Below are 15,775 nucleotides of genomic sequence, written 5' to 3'. Positions count from 1 at the left end.
TCCAGTCTTTATCTGACAATCAGGACTCATCTCTTTGGGCATGCATCTGGAGCAGTGTTTCTCAACCTGTGAGTCATAACCCCTTTAGGAGCGCATATCAGATATCCTGTATATTAGATATTTACATTATGATTCCTAACAGTAGCAAAATAACAGCAACAGTTAGAAGTAGCAACAAAATAATTTTGTGGCTGGGGGTCACCACGTGAGGAACTGTACTAAAGGGTCACACACAGCATTAAGAACGTTGAGAACCACTGATCTGGAGGTTCATCTTTTCTCTGTGAGTGACCAGAAGATCTCATCCTCCCCCTTGAGCTAGAAATACATCTCCTCTCCTGGAATGCAACAAACTATTATCTTTCCTACCGCAACACCAAGTATTCTTCTCATCTCCTTTGCTAAATAGAGTATCTCCACACCCACATCCACCCCTCCTTTAGGGCTGTGTTCTGAAGTCTCAACTTATTAGCCTTGATGCTTTTTTAAAAATCTTTTTTGTTTAAAATTTTTTATTTTATTTTTACTTACGTGTATCTGTCTATGTGACTATATGCTGAGTGTGTATGGGCACCATGAGGCCAGAAGAGGGCTTATCTATGTGACTATATACTGTGTGTACAGGTACTGTGAGGCCAGAAGAGGGCTTATCTGTCTATGTGACTATATGCTGTGTGTACAGGTACTGTGAGGCCAGAAGAGGGCACTGGATCCACCAGAACTGAAATTACAGGCAGTTATGAACTGCCCAACATGGGAACTGGGACTCCAACTCAGGTCCTTTGGAAAAGCAACAAGCACACTTAATCACTGAGCCATCTCTCCATCCCAGCTCTGATGTTTAAGAGCCATGAGTGCCTACTCTCCCTCCAGGTCAGATGTCCCAGGTCAGGACATCTCACCTTCCTTTACCTGGAATTGATGAGACCTCATTTCCACTGTCTGAGTGGCAGATGATTTAACTCTTATCTCAGTAATGAGATGAGTTAAATCATCTGCTTCTCTCTTATAGTCTAACGAGAGGTCATCTTATTTCCCCTAAATAAAAGTGAGATCTCAACTTCCAACGTCAGTCAGTAGGACATGGCCTCAGGGGCCTGAGAACCTCCTCCCTAATGCAAACAGCTCTCACCTTGAGGCTCTGCCCTCTGTCATAGCCTCTAAACTGGAGTAAGAACAATGTGGCCTATGAGAAAGGACCTGCGTTCTACTATCTACTCTTTAACCACAGGAAGGAGTCTCCTTTCTCAGTAATATGCACCTGATCCCACACAATGGCCAATAGAACAGGGAAGGCATAAGAAATATATAACTGAATATACAAGATAGCAAACATGAAGAATGAACATAATCTCTGGCCATGATTAACATTCCAAGGTTCCTCATTAATCTGTAAGAACACTTAATTTCCAAATTTACATCTTTAGTGAACAATTTAAACCAGTGCTCAGCCTTCAAAGAGTAAATACCTCAAATTCTTTTACATGACTGTAACTCTTTTGTAATTCTCGTTTACATGACTCTCAAATTCTTTTTTTTTTTTTTTTTTTTTTTTTTTTTTTTTTTTTTTGAGACAGGGTTTCTCTGTGTAGCTTTGCGCCTTTCCTGGAACTCACTTGGTAGCCCAGGCTGGCCTCAAACTCACAGAGCTCTGCCTGGCTCTGCCTCCCAAGTGCTGGGATTAAAGGCGTGCGCCACCAACAAATTCTTTTTACATACATGCCTTCTACTGTTAAGAACTAACAAGTTGTGACTTAAAAATCCGTATGCTAGCAGAACCTCATGATGAAGGCTTATAGGCCCAGCTATTCAGGAGGCTGCAGCAAGGGGAGGATCACAGGTTCAAATCCTGCCTGGCTACAGAATGAGTTCAAGGCCAGAAAGGGGGAGGGAGATTACAACTACTGGAGGACCATGAGATTTTTATCTCTGTATGTCATAAGTCAGCCCCTCCTCTACCTGAACGGAAAAGGAGAACTTAAGCCAACTTCAGGGTTCTTCTCAGCAATCTGGGAGCTCTCATCTGAATCACAAAAGTATGTTTCTTCTCTGCATCACAGTCCCTCTTTCTCAACCTTTATGTCAGTAAGTCTCGCCTTCCCCATAGGAAGGTTAGATTGTCCTTTCCTCACCAACATGAGAGTTAATAGGTTAACAGGTTTCAGCTTAACCACTGAGTATTAGAAGGCCTCCCATACTGTAAATGGGTGCCAGGTTTTACCTGAGAAGCATCCCCAAAGGCTTGGGAAATGGCCAAGAAGTGGAGAGCAGCAACATGGATCAGCAGGGAAAGGTACCTACCACCACGCCTGATGATCTGAGTTCAATCCCAGGGACCCACATGGTGGTAGGAGAGAACCAACAGCCCCAAGTTGTCTTCTGACCCCCACACATACAACACGCACACAAGCTCACACGCATACACACAAAATAAACAAGAGTGCAATAATATGTTTTGCAAACAAGAAATGACGCCAGGCAATGCTGGCACATGCCTTTAATCCCAGCACTCAGAAGGCAGAGGCAGGCAGGTCTCTGAGATCGAGGCCAGCCTGGTCTACAGAGTGAGTTCCAGGACAGCCAGGGCTACACAGAGAAACCCTGTCTCAAAAAAAACAAAACAAAACAAAAGAATGAACTCATTAGTATAGCAAATAACAAATCAGTATAATAATAATAGTAATAATAATAATAATTTTAAAAGTTTAACAAAATAAAAGGTTACTCAGGCATTTTAAAATAATTTTAATGAGTATAAAGTTGCAATTATCACAAACACTTAGAAACTGTTTTTGCTTTGGGCCCATGAGTAACTAAAAGCAGAATGGAAGCCTAGCATCTCTGCCTTCATTTTCTATGTGTTTACTTTGCTTTTGTTTCTAGGTGTTTACTCCTGCCTGACTCTACCCAGAGTGGTGTGTGTGTGTGTGTGTGTGTGTGTGTGCGTGTGTGTGTGTGCGCGCGCGCGCGTGCGCGCGCGCTATATTCCCACGTGTATGAGAACTCGAATGCCCCAGGACATGTGTGAATATCAGAGAACAATCTGGGGCACCAATCCTTGCCTTACCTTGTCGAAGAATCCTTTTGTTGTTTGCCACTGTGTATGCTGGGGAACCGGCCAGCCAACGAGCTTCTGGGAACCTGCCCCTGCCTCCCATTTCTCATTCTAGAAGCACTGAGATTACAAGCACACGCTACAGCGCCAGCTCTGTATGGGTTCTGGAGGTTGGAATTCAGGTCTCCCTGCTTGCATGGCATAAACTTGACCCACGGACTGACTCATCTTCCCAGCCTTTTACTATCAGTTTTATATTATCTTGCTCCAGACCCCCCCAAAAAAAAGGCCCTTGAAGGTCTCCAGTCATTGTTTTAAACCTACAGCCACCTTGGATGCCTCATACAGCAGAGCCCTGCAGAAAGATCACTCACCAAAGGAAGACATTTATCTGTGACAGTAAGACTGGTTCCTAAGGCAGGAATAATCACTGTATTATGAGAATCTTTACATTGCTTCCATCAAGCAGTTAAGTACTTCTTTGTCTCCTGAGAAGACTTAAGTTTGAGACAATGATCCAGTAGATAACCCAGACTTGAGCTGGCCTGCTTCCTATACATACCTCTTGCCTCCTGCCCTACATAAACTTAAAGTTCATGTCAGAGCCCCAAAGAGACTTGGTTCCTCTTCCCGATATGCCACTGGTTTCTCTGCTTTCCATCACTGCTCATCTCTTCTGTTGGTTTATCGGGTCAAGTGGCCCAATACTGCCTGATGGGGCTCCCAGAGATGGGGTGTCCGCTCTATATTTAAACCCAGAATTATCTAAAAGGAATTTTTCACTCTAAGTGTTTATGTGTGATTTTATGGTGTCACAGTCTTGATGACTATTTGAATGTATGACGAATGTGTTGAATATAAGCTTTAAAACCAAAGGTAGTTACCTAGTTAAAAATATTTAGGAAGTTGGCCAGGTAGTGATAGTGCATACCCTTAACCCCAGCACTTGGGAGGCAGGGGCAGACAGAGCTCTGTGAGTTGGAGGCCAGCCTGGTCTACAAAGTGAGCTCCAGGACAGCCAGGACTACACAGAGAAACCCTGTCTCGAAAACCAAATATGTATGTGTGTACATATGTACATACATATGTATGTATGTAACATAACACACACACACACACACACACACACACACACACACACACACACACACACACACGGTAAGTATGTAAGGACTGAGTCTGGAGATCTAGCGTCGACATTCTAGATGATTACAAGAAGTCACTGCAGAGTGAGCCCACTCCAATTCTAGAACAGGCTCTAAGCCTGGTCCCTGCCCTGGGGTTACAATGTTAAGTGAGGTGCACTGCCCAGCCAGGTCTAAGTCTGTCATTAAGCTTCAAGGAAGCACAGGCATTTCGAGGATGACTTTAGGACACCAGACCTTCATCTGCTCCTTGAAGCCACTGGGCCACCTTCTTGCCCTGGGTAAAGAGGCCTGGGGCCTACCCCCCCCCTTGCCCCCCAATTTCCTAACCAGCTCCTCCCTAGCCCCACCCTTGACTCCGAGATAACTTCAGAATCTGTCATCTGTGTTCCTAACGCCTGAGCCTCTAACCCACTTGCCTCTCTGGAGCGCCTCCCTGCAGGCATGTTCCATCTCTTGATCCCTCCAAGATCGCTCCAACGTCTTGCTGAGTAGGAATCTGTCTGCCTGTTCACCTGACTGTGCTCCTGGCTAGACACCTGTCTCAATGCCACAGAGTGTGGGCGCCCCGCTATGTGACTGGCCAGTGACAGCTGGCCTGTAACGTGCCTGCAAACGTGCTCTTGAAGGTCAAATCTGTGTTTAGGGCACAGCTCAGGGTACCAGGAAAAGGTAAACATCACAGCCTTGAGAAGCTTGCTCTGGCCTTTGAGGGGGGGACAACCCAAGGTTGAGAAGCGCCAATTTCCTCTCATTTGAGACAGCACCGGGGGCTGCGAGGATCCAACCTGAACTCTGGAAAAAGCAGAACACGGGGAGTCCCCACGAAGAAGGGATGTGGACCACAGCCCCGGAGGGTGGCAAAGGGTGGGCAATCTAGGCAGGAAGCGGAAGTGAGCAGACAACGAGCCTTGAAGTGCCACCACAGTAGTCTAGGACTACAGGTCCTGATGCTGGGAGCATCATCAGGTAGGCCTGTGCCAGGCAAGAGAAAGTATAGGAAAGGTGAGCAGGGCATTAGGGGGCCTTCACTAGCTGCGTTTGCCATCTGGCGGTGCTGGGGACAGAAGGTAGGAATGGAGATAGAAACCACTGCATCAACCCTGAGGGAAGTGAGGCCAAACACGGTCAGCAGCCAAGGATCAGCACAGTGGAGAGGGACATGGAATTTAAAATTCAAAGTAGATTTTATAAAACGACTAGATACTGGAAGGTTTCAAATCTTAGGTTTTAAAGTGGGGTGGCTGCACTGTTCAGTGGTAAAGTACCAGCCTGGGTTCCGTCCCCAGCACCAGAAGAAGAAAAAAAAAAAGCGACGGTGATCTCGGAGGACCACGGGTCTAGAGGTGGTCACCCAGGGCTGCAGAGATGGCTCGGCCATCAAGAGCACTTGCTGCTCTTGCAGAGGATCGGAGTTTGGTCCTCGGCACCCACATCAGAGAGCTCACGACGGCCTAAGTGCCAGCTGGCTTCCAAGGGCACCCTCGCTCAGGTGGCATGCACTTACACAGACACAGACAGACATAGAAATGAATGGTTTTCTTAAATGCTACCCAGTGAGGTGTTAGTCTGCAGAAGGCCTCAGCCAGGGTCTAGCAGTCTAGGTCGGTCTAACAGGAAGGATTACAAGTAGCATTACTCCAAAGATACTGCTGAGTCAGCAGCACACTGGGTCAAGGCCGTGGGCTTGTGTGACCTGTCTGGGGAACCCTAAGCAAGCAACTGAGACATGGTTTCATTTCTTATAAATTTATTACATAATATTATAATAATTATTATTAATAATAATAATATAAGAAACATAGATCTCTGTGGGGTGTATCACAACGTCAGGGTCAGGAGGCCTCAGGACTGGAGCAGGGGGGTGAAAGCCCCCAGATGGAACTCCATACAAAAGGAAGGATGAAGCAGAACTGACCCTGTCAAGTTAAAAACCCAAATTGAACAGAACCAAAAACCCACAGGTAAATGTGAGACTGTGTCGTATGTGGCAGTCTGTTACAGTGACTGCTGCTGCTGTGTGTGTGTGTGTGTGTGTGTGTGTGACCTGGTCTGTTGGTGAGAGGGTTAGTGGGTGTGACTCTGTCTAGGGAACGGGGCAGGTGGGCCTGCACAGACCGGCGTGCCGAGCCCCTGGGCCATGAAAACCTCTGTTTTCTGTCTTTTTTATTTTTTTTTTATTAAAAAAAGCTAGAAATAGAAACAGAAACTTGTGAGTGACGTGGATGGAGCTTAGTCCAGACTCCAAACCCTATGTTTAAAAATGCCCCAGGGCCCCCCACCCCACAGGTCATTGCTGAGTGTGAGGAGTCACAGTAGGGGGGCCAGGGTACCCTCAGGAGTCTTTGCCTCTCTCCAAGGGCTGTTGTGGCCTGATTTTTTTTTTTAGTGGTCCCCACAATCCCTTTAGAAGCCCAAAGGGGGCGCTGTCTGCAGGGGGGCCCTCGAGGCCTCCTGAAGCTGAAAGGATTCACCAAGAAACCCTGCTTAAGCTGGGAGAGGCTCAGGGAGAACAGGCTGAGAAGACAGCACGACCCCAGAGCAGCCTTTCTTTGGAGAAGACAGGGCACTTTCAGGGGTACACACCCAAGCATGCACCCTGTGCAAGCTTCCATAACCTCCCACCCATCCAGAACAGCCCCCCCCGCCCCGGGGACCACTCCACAACCAGGCACACACAGGGCACCCATGCGCTCAGCCACACCCAGTTTTCACAAGCACACAGGCGTGCACACACATAATGTGGCACACACACAGGGCAGGAACGGGGAGTCTTTGGGGTGCGAGGCAGGGAGGCTTCTCTGCTGTAGTTGCCCAAGAAGTGGGAAGGTTAGACCCCTCCTTTGGGAGAGACCCTGTGAAATGATGGCTGGGGTTGGGATACCGGGGGCCCAGCCCCAGGGCAATAATCTCCCAGGCCACCTGGCCCTGCTAGTGCCCAGCAGGCAATGCCTGCCACCCTCCCCCCGAGCAGCACCTAAAGGGTGGGTGGGGCAGACTATAGCTCAGCGAGGGAAGGGGGGCTGAGCCGGGGTCCCCAGGGTGGGCTGCCAGGACCCTGGCTAACCCCAGGCCAGCTGGAGTGTCCCCTGCCCTGTATGGGGTGGCAGTGAGGGGCCGGAGATGGAAGACTGGGCAGCTGTGGCGGGACCAGCGAGAGGACTAGAGGGCAAGAGGGTGAGAACTGTTACGGACAGAGATATTTGTTCCTTTTCTCGTTCCAAATATAGAGTGGATTAAAATATGTAAAACAGGGGGCTCCTTGGCCCCCAATCGAGAACCCCAATGTCTCCCCCCTCCCCCCAGTCACCAAGGCGTGTCCTGACCTCGCATGCTGGACTAGGTTCCCCCTCCGGGAGAATGGCCACCAGGAGCTGTGAAGGAGGTGGTCAGGCCAGAGCACCCTGCCCTAACCCCCTTCCACCCAGCCCCCCTGGTCCGCGCCCTTACTGTGTGCTGGGTGGGGTTCAGCGGCAGGGGAGGGCACTAAGCAATGTACAGGGCAAGTCTCCAAGCAACAGCAAACAGGACGATTCATGCAACATTCCTGGCCCGGGCGCCGTGGTAGGGGGCGAGCCGAGCCTGCGGCCTGGAGTAGGGGTGGGGGGGCCCTGCCGGCAGGGCGCAGCAGGAACGGGAGAGGGAGTGGGACGTCAGCTGCCATCCAGCTGCCTGAGCGCACGCTCGATGTTCATGCGGTGGCCAACGCGTGTGACGCCCAGCTCCACGAAGTCGTCCTTGGTGAGCGCGGGCAGGTGTGCGCCTTCGATCTCATGGTCCTCGAAGCGGTCTCGGTGCTCGCCTAAGTGGATGCTCTCCAACCAGTCGCCCACATCGAACTTGCTCCAGAGCTGCAGGGGCTTCTGCTGGAATGGCCTCCGCGGGCCGGCACTGGGGCCAGAGCCGGGAGAAGGCGAGGGCAGCGGAGATGGCGAGGGGGAGCGGCTGCGCGCACTCACACTTCGCACCACGAAGCGCACTTCCTTGGGTTCGTGCGGGATGGAGAGGCTGGACGACTTGAGGATGGTGGGAGGCGTGAGGCCGAAGGGCCGCCCCACGCCTCCCACGCCCGCCCCTAGCCCCTCCACCCGCTCCAGCGACGCGGGCTTCACTGGGCTGGGAGCTCTTCTCGCCACGGGGTACCGGCCGCTGGGCCGCACCGAGTAGGAGGCCCCTCCGCCCGGGCCCCCGGGGCTGCGCTGCGCTGAGATGTTGCTCAGCTCACCGAGGCTGCTGAAGAGCCTGCGGAGGGAGAGTGGGTGAGGGCCAGGTGAGGGGTGGAAAGTCAAGTCGGGGTGGACAGAGGGGAGCAGAGCCAGGAGGACTGGGGCTGCAGGAATATCCTGTGGTCACTCTTTTTTTTAAAAAACATCAAAAACAAATAAACATCCTGGACTGTGCCTTGCTCTGGGGGATTCTTTGACTGAACGGACTCTAAGGAGTAAACTAGTCCCCCACACAGCTCTCCACGGAGGCCCCACGGGCAGTTCACCGAAGGAAAGAGTTTCTCATGGACAAGAAAAGCTGCCGCTTGCCCCTCACTGCCAGCCTCTAACACGGCCTCTGGGTATGGGTTCCAGCCACAGATGCTCTGGACTGTAAGGTTATACCAGTACCTTGACCCCTACACCTCCCCACATCCAACCCTGTTCTCAAGCTCGAACGGACCCAGAAAAACCTAAGCCAGTTTCAGGGACAGCCGGAGTCATGGTAGAGGCTGGCAGCGGCACAAGGGCCAAACAGGTCCATGACGAACACTGGAGACGAACATCGGGTAGGGCTCACACCCACAAGAGGCTGAGGCGACAGCACACCATAACGGGAAGGCAGTCTCCCTGCACAGAAGAGCAACACCACAGCAGCAATGGGGACCACGTGTTGCTGCAGACACGCAGCAACAGTGACAGAGATGCGCTAGCAAAGAGACAGACACACACGGCAAATGCTACGTCCTCAAGTCCCAGCCTCGCCTGGCAGGATCCGGGACTTCCAGCCCTGCCCCAGGGGCCTGCCCGGCTGGAGGGAGGAAGGAAGCCTACGCCCACGGCCCCTCTGCCCCTTACTATGGCCAAGGATAGTCTCAGTCGCCGTCGTCGTCGGTAGCACCCAAGCCCCACACAGCCATGCAGAGCAGCCAGGGGGCAGCCAGGCACACAGCATGTGGACTGCGAGAGGCATGGGATGGGCATGCTCACTTACACAGCCGGCACTCGGGACCACCGCGCAGCTAGACAGCGCAGCCACATGCAGATGGGCGGGAAAGAGCAGTGAGAGAGAGAGTGTTAGCAGGCCAGGCCCACAACGCGCCTTCGGTCACAATCACACAACGGGACCCCTGTGGGACGCTCTATGGAGGTTGGAACTCAGAAAGTAAGGCCCATCTACTTTAGGCTAGAAGACATCTGATTTGCCTGCTCTGGGGTAGCAGTTCTCTGGCTCTCTCCACTGTACCGTACAAGACGGTTAAGTGTCGCTTAGCAGTGCCTTGCAGTCTGTCAGTCTTTCTGCTGTCTGACCAACCTCTCTCCAGCTGCCATCTCACCCGCCCCACCCCACCCCCACAATGCCTTCTCTCTCAAGCTGGCCCAAGTTCCTGCCTATTCCACACCAGCCAGAGTCCCCTCAACGCTTCTATCTCCTAGTTATAGTTCAACTATGCAATATCCCCCTAAATAAGGCTTGCGTTTTGAAGGTAGAGTGGTGGGTCCAATCATTGGGACGTAACTGGATCATGAGGGCTCTGTCCTAATCAATGAATTTAGACACCGATGGGGGCCGGGTACGGTGGTGGCACACACCTTTAATCCCAGCACTCAGGAGGCAGAGGCGGGCAGATCTCTGTGAGTTTGAGGCCAGCCTGATCTACAGAGCAAACTCCAGACCAGCCAAGGAGGCTACATGTTGAGACTTTGCCCCCCTCCAAAAAAGAGAAACAAGCAAACAAACAAACAAAAAACAATAATGATCACAAAACACACTGATGAATTAATAATTTGATGATCTTATTCCTTCCCCTTCCTTTCCCTTCATTCTTCCTGGCTGCCATGAAATGATTCACTCCATCCACGCTCCCATTGATGCTCTCCACAGCAATGGGGCCAAGAAACCATGAGCTGAAATCACTGGGAACTATATACCAAAATACATCTTTCCTCCTCAAGTTGTTCTTGTGAGGTAAGAAAAAAAAATCTCTCACAGGGAAGAGAAAGCTAACTAACATGTTCCCTTGAAGCAACTTTCAACGTCTACCTCGCATGGATTGCTCCTTCCCTGGAGACCTCATCTGCATCCCTTTCAAGAGCTTTCTCCTCAGCCTGGCCCTGTGGCTTCCTCCCAACTGCTCAGACCCAGCCAGGGCAGAGCTTCTTGAAAAAGCCAGACAGTGCCCCCAACACAGAGATTCCAAGAACATCGGAGGGAACAGGCAGAGCCCCCCCGGGAAGGAAACCTTCACGCCTATGGAACCTGGCCTCATTGAGACATCCTTGGCTTCGGGGGCAAAGTGGGGAGGCAACAGAGGTGAGGTGGTGGGGTCCCCTGAGAGGTGGCGCTAGAGACATAGCTATGAGATCAGACTGCGGTCACACACAGAGTACAACGAAGCTAGGAATGTCACCTTGTCTGTTTCTTCCCCCGAATTCATGCTGACCCTAGCCCAGGGAATCTGTGTCGGAACAGACATCTCCGCAAGACCTCCCCCAAGGGTTAGGCTTCATTCAGCAGCACACCGCTGCACTGGAGGGTTACAGAACAGCTGGGAGGCAGTGCAGTGGTAGCTTCAAGCAGAGCTCAGAGAGAGTCTGGGTCCCACAGGTCTAAGCTGGGTCAAGTAGCTATACCTGTCTGGATAGCATCATGCCTTCCTGGCGGGGGTGACCTGGAGGCCTGGGCTGAGGGCAAACTGGCTTCAGAGGTGCCCAGGGTCCGGAAACAAGTGTCTGTAGCCAGTGGACTGGGAGTAGAGAGAGAAGGCCAGTCATATACCTCAACAACCTCCACCAGTGTTGGAGATGTTGGGAGGCCTAGAAGAAAAGCCCAAGGAGGGGTATGTACAGGAAGGAGTAGCCAAAGGATTAGTGTCTGTTCCCTGCCCACCTCTTGGGGCAGAGTACTACCCACCTTGTCCCCCCAGGGCAGAAACCCCAGCAGTGTGCAAATCTGATTTTAACATGTTTACACACATCTCTGCATACCTATCTCTGGCTATTGCCACTAATAGCTGGCTGACTGACCACCTGATCATCAGACTTCGTCCACTACAAGGTCACCTCACAGCATCTGCTACCCTCCCAAGTGCTCCTGGCTGGCACAGCCTCCAAGATCTTGGCCCCAGGAACTCCTAGGCAGTGAAATCTGGCATTTGCTCCTGGCCATCACCAAGGCTGTAGGCAGGGCCCCCTGGCTGACCTGGTCATCTGTTTCCTTGGAGGAACCCTTCCCTCTGCCTCTTCCGTCCTGGATGGATCTTCTAGCCCACACTCTGTCGTAATCTGTACTTTCTGAGGCCATATCATCTACCCCCATTCTTTGCTATGACTCATAAGCCTAGGAATGCCATATGTGAGAACCCATCAGTTTCTTCTGAGCTCAGGGTTTCTACTGGGATCTCCTAATACCTCTTAACACACGGGCTGCCCAACCCTGCCTCAGTGGACAGCGCCCGTATGAGAGAGACCTGGGAGCTGCTCTACCTTTTTAACCTTCGGCAAATGTCACCAATTCCTCCCATTAACCCAGGTCTTCCTCATCAGTGGCGTCCAGGCCACTCACAGTTCCAGGTCCTTTCGCCATCCACCCTCCCTTCCTTTCACCTATCTCTCCCTCCCCTTCCCCTCCCCTTCTCCCTTTCTCTCTGCTAGGGGTAAAAAAGGCCTCATGCATACCAGGCAAGCCCTCTGCCACTGAGCTACATACGTCCCAGCTCCTTCGCAGCTTTCCTCGACCCCTGGAACCTGGCACAAACTCGGGACTCTAGCACACCTTGACAAAAAGACGTCGTCCTACAGAAACACCACAGCGTCTTCCTCCTGAGACTGCCTTACCCTCTGGCATCCCACTGGTACCAACCGGCAAGAAAAGGTTCATCCTCAGGCCTACCGCCTTTGTACTCCTGTGGGTCAGGTCTAGGCCTGTGGCCTTTGGCCATTTGGGGGCCTCACGACAGGACGATTCGCAGTAGGAACACAGACCAAGCGGGGCTCTGAAGATTCTCCAGGAGTCCTCTCCGCTGCCTTGGCCTCACGCCTCACTGCCTGGCCTGTCCAGTGTCCCTAGATCTTCTCTTACTACCTCTTTCTGTACCCTAGCAGAGTTTGGGACTTTTGAGAATGCATCTGCATGGGACCTCATGCATTTGATCCGCGGGGACACAATGCATCCTGCCCCCCCCCACTCCCCATATCCAACTGGTATCAAGAACCTTCACGTATGATTGCCCCAGCACACAGATTTTGTCCATACCCTTAACACGCAGGCAAGGGCCTATATCAAAGAGACAGGGCTTTGTGGAGCAACCTGATTGGAAAATGGGTCTCCTGGGAGATCTCATGAGTGACCTCAACAGGTCTAAAGAAGAGGGCGCACTTTGACCACCCACACACAAGCACTGGGGGGGGAGGGGACCACTGAAAAGTACTACAGCAAATACTTCCAAAGCTATTTCACCTGCTTAAAAACAAAAACAAAAACAGATGTGAGGACCAGCCAGGTATAAAATGGAGTCAGCGCACACCTGTGATTCCAGCACTTGGGAAGCAAAAGGGGGGGGGGATCTTTGGCTTAAGGCCAAATATGGCTACACAGTGAGCTCAATACCCGCCTAAGCTATATAGAAAGACTCTATCTCAGGTGAGACAGCTCAGTAGGTAACGGCACCTGCAGCCAAGCCTGACGACCTGAGTTCAATCCCCGGCACCCACAAAGGGCAAAGACAATACTGACTCCCACAAGCTGTCCTCTGACTTCCACATGTATACCACAAAATGTGTACACATGCACACACACACACACACACATACAATAAATAAATGTACAAAGAAAAAAGAAAAGAAAAAAGGTCCCATATCTCAATAAAAACAAAGCAGGGGGTGTAGCTGTATGGTCCACCATCTGCCTAGTATGCACAAGACCCTGCATTCAGCATCAACCAGCATCAACCCCTCCCTAGAAAGCCAAGGCAAAACAGCATAAGATTAAAGTCCAAACATGAGACCCGGAAGACAAGTGGAGCTTGGAGACGGGTGTAGGTCTCAAGATAGGTAGGTGGAGCTCTACAGCCAGCTGTGGAGCCCAAAGCTGGGTTTTAAACAATGAACAAACAGCATGCAGCCTAAGTCTGGCCCTCTCAGACATAAGGCTCTTTCCAGTGAAGGCCAGACCTGCCACCTGAGGCGAAGGACAGCTGGGAACACAGACCTCAGCAGCAGGACCGAGAACAGCGTACCTTCTAGCTTCGACCCCCAAACCAACCATGGGCCGAGTGTAAACGGGCTGATCTACAAGTTTCTGTGCTTTCGTCCCATGACACACAGGAACGTTTAACTTGTTTTCAACAAGCTCAGGCTGGTGAGCACCTGCGGCCAGACTGTATCATTGCCTGGACTGAGCCATCTGCAGAGAAGGTTGGCAAAAAAAAAAAGGGTCCTTTCTCTTTTGGTGGAACCCATCAAGAGACAGATGAGCCTGGTAGGTAAAACTCGGGAACCATGCACAGACCAAAGATGTGGCTCAAGGGTGTGACCTCTGCCAGGACAGATCCTGAGAAGGACACAGTCACACCCAGACATCAGAACGTCACACACTTTAGACACTTCTCTAAGAGAAAGGTTCGTTTAGTGACTTTATCCCAAAGTCAGACAAGATTCTAGCCCCCACTGGCTACAAGGCCAGTGCTGAGGTATAGCCCCAACAGACATCAAAGCCAGAGTGTCCACAGAGACCAGACAAAAGACCAGGTCTGAAATAAGCTAGAAGTACACAAAGTCACAAGTGCCCCATGCCTGTGGCCAGAAAAGAGAGCTCTATGGTAGGCAGGAGGACACACTCCAGATGACCGTTGTTACACCCAGGGATGATGATGTGATCGCTCACACTGAGGAGACAGAGAGGTAGGAGGATCAAAGCCAGCTCACACTGCAAAGCAAGACCCTGTCTCCAAAACCAAAACCAAAAATAAAGAGCCCCAAAGGGAGGAGAAAAGTGAGTGGGAACAGAATGGAATACAGAGGCAAATGGAGGAACACAGGGTACAAGGTGGTTTAGCAACGCTAAGCTGACTGAACGAACGCTAGGTATAATTTATTACTTATACATCTAAGAGATGCCGTGAGTAACAGCTATACAGCACAAGTCTACCTCTGCAGTGTGAAATTACTGAGTACAGACTCAATGTGTGGCAGAAGGTGCTACTAGAAACCCAAGAAATCTTTGTCCATCTGTCCTTCCATGAAATTTGCCTTAGGACACCCTTTTGGATTTCAAGTAACAATGTAACACTTGCATTAAGCTTCCTTCTTTTACTGGTTTTTTTTTTTTTTTTTTTTTTGGTTTTTCGAGACAGGGTTTCTCTGTGTAGCTTTGCGCCTTTCCTGGAGCTCACTTGGTAGCCCAGGCTGGCCTCGAACTCACAGAGATCCTCCTGGCTCTGCCTCCCGAGTGCTGGGATTAAAGGCGTGCGCCACCACCGCCCGGCCTTTTACTGGTTTAATACGCGTTTATTGAGGCCCTAAAATGGGCTAAGCAGTATGCTATGTACAGCTTTCATCAAGAGGCAGAGCTGGGTAGTGGTGGCGCACGCCTTTAATCCCAGCACTTGGGAGGCAAGGCAAGCAGATCTCTGTGAGTTCCAGGCTAGCCTGGTCTACAGAGCGAGTTCCAGGATAGCCAGGACTGTTTCACAGAGAAACCCTGTCTCGAAAACAAACAAAAAAAGAGGCAGAAAGAAACAGAAGGGCTGGTGGTGGGCAGAAAGACAAAGGAGGAAGAGAAGGTCCAGCTGAGGCTGTATCAGGACACCTCTATCTTGGAGGATCCAGTTGTAGACAAACCTGGGGCCTCAGCCCTCATCCTGACTGGTCCATAGCCACTGCTGCCCACTCTAAGGGTGCCTCCATCACTGAACTACTGAGAAGGGCTTTTAAATTTGGCTGAGAGAAGAGGCCAAAAGGGGAGAGGGCCTGAGAACAAGCCCCTAGAATGTCAGGAACATCCCTGAACCTCTCTAGAGAGGCAATGGGAACTTCATTCATCTTTGGGACCCTAAATGGGAAGAATGTAAAACGAGAAGGCCCTTTGCATAAGACCTGCCGTTCTTAAGCTGTGCCCTGCTCGCTACTTTGTGAACCCTGTCTTCCACAACTGACAGCGAGGCGCACCTGAGAGGCAAGGAGTGGGCAATCAGGAGGTGGCCTCCCACCCAAACCCAGCACCGGGGAACCTTGGCGAAGAGGCAGAAGCAGCTGGAGAACTGGAGAAACCCAGACAAGAGGCTGGCAGCTGGCACCAGAACCCATGCAGTCCACATGGGAGCCCCAGGGAAGGTTCCCGAGAAAGGATCTGAAGGACCGACACAGGGCTC

General features: G+C 51.2%; 1 protein-coding gene across 4 annotated transcripts in view; it reads right to left on the bottom strand.

Annotated features, from left to right (window-relative positions):
* Positions 1-5,933: 5,933 nt before the first annotated feature.
* Shank3 (SH3 and multiple ankyrin repeat domains 3) overlaps positions 5,934-15,775 on the bottom strand; it is a 62,014-nt gene continuing 52,172 nt past the window's right edge. For 2 of the 4 annotated variants that reach the window (XM_076556612.1, XM_076556613.1), the window contains one exon: positions 5,934-8,442. In XM_076556612.1, the coding sequence (XP_076412727.1) occupies positions 7,854-8,442 (589 nt within the window). In that variant the 3' untranslated portion in view covers positions 5,934-7,853. Of the gene's footprint in view, positions 8,443-8,912; positions 9,428-15,775 lie in introns of those variants that run through there. The other 2 variants (XM_076556615.1, XM_076556614.1) reach the window with 2 other exon arrangements.

The sequence above is a fragment of the Peromyscus maniculatus genome, chromosome 20 (genome assembly GCF_049852395.1).
Source record: "Peromyscus maniculatus bairdii isolate BWxNUB_F1_BW_parent chromosome 20, HU_Pman_BW_mat_3.1, whole genome shotgun sequence".
In the NCBI taxonomy this organism is placed as follows: Eukaryota; Metazoa; Chordata; class Mammalia; order Rodentia; family Cricetidae; genus Peromyscus; species Peromyscus maniculatus.
Note: the sequence above shows the minus strand (reverse complement) of the source record. Positions and strands in the feature narration are given on the sequence as shown.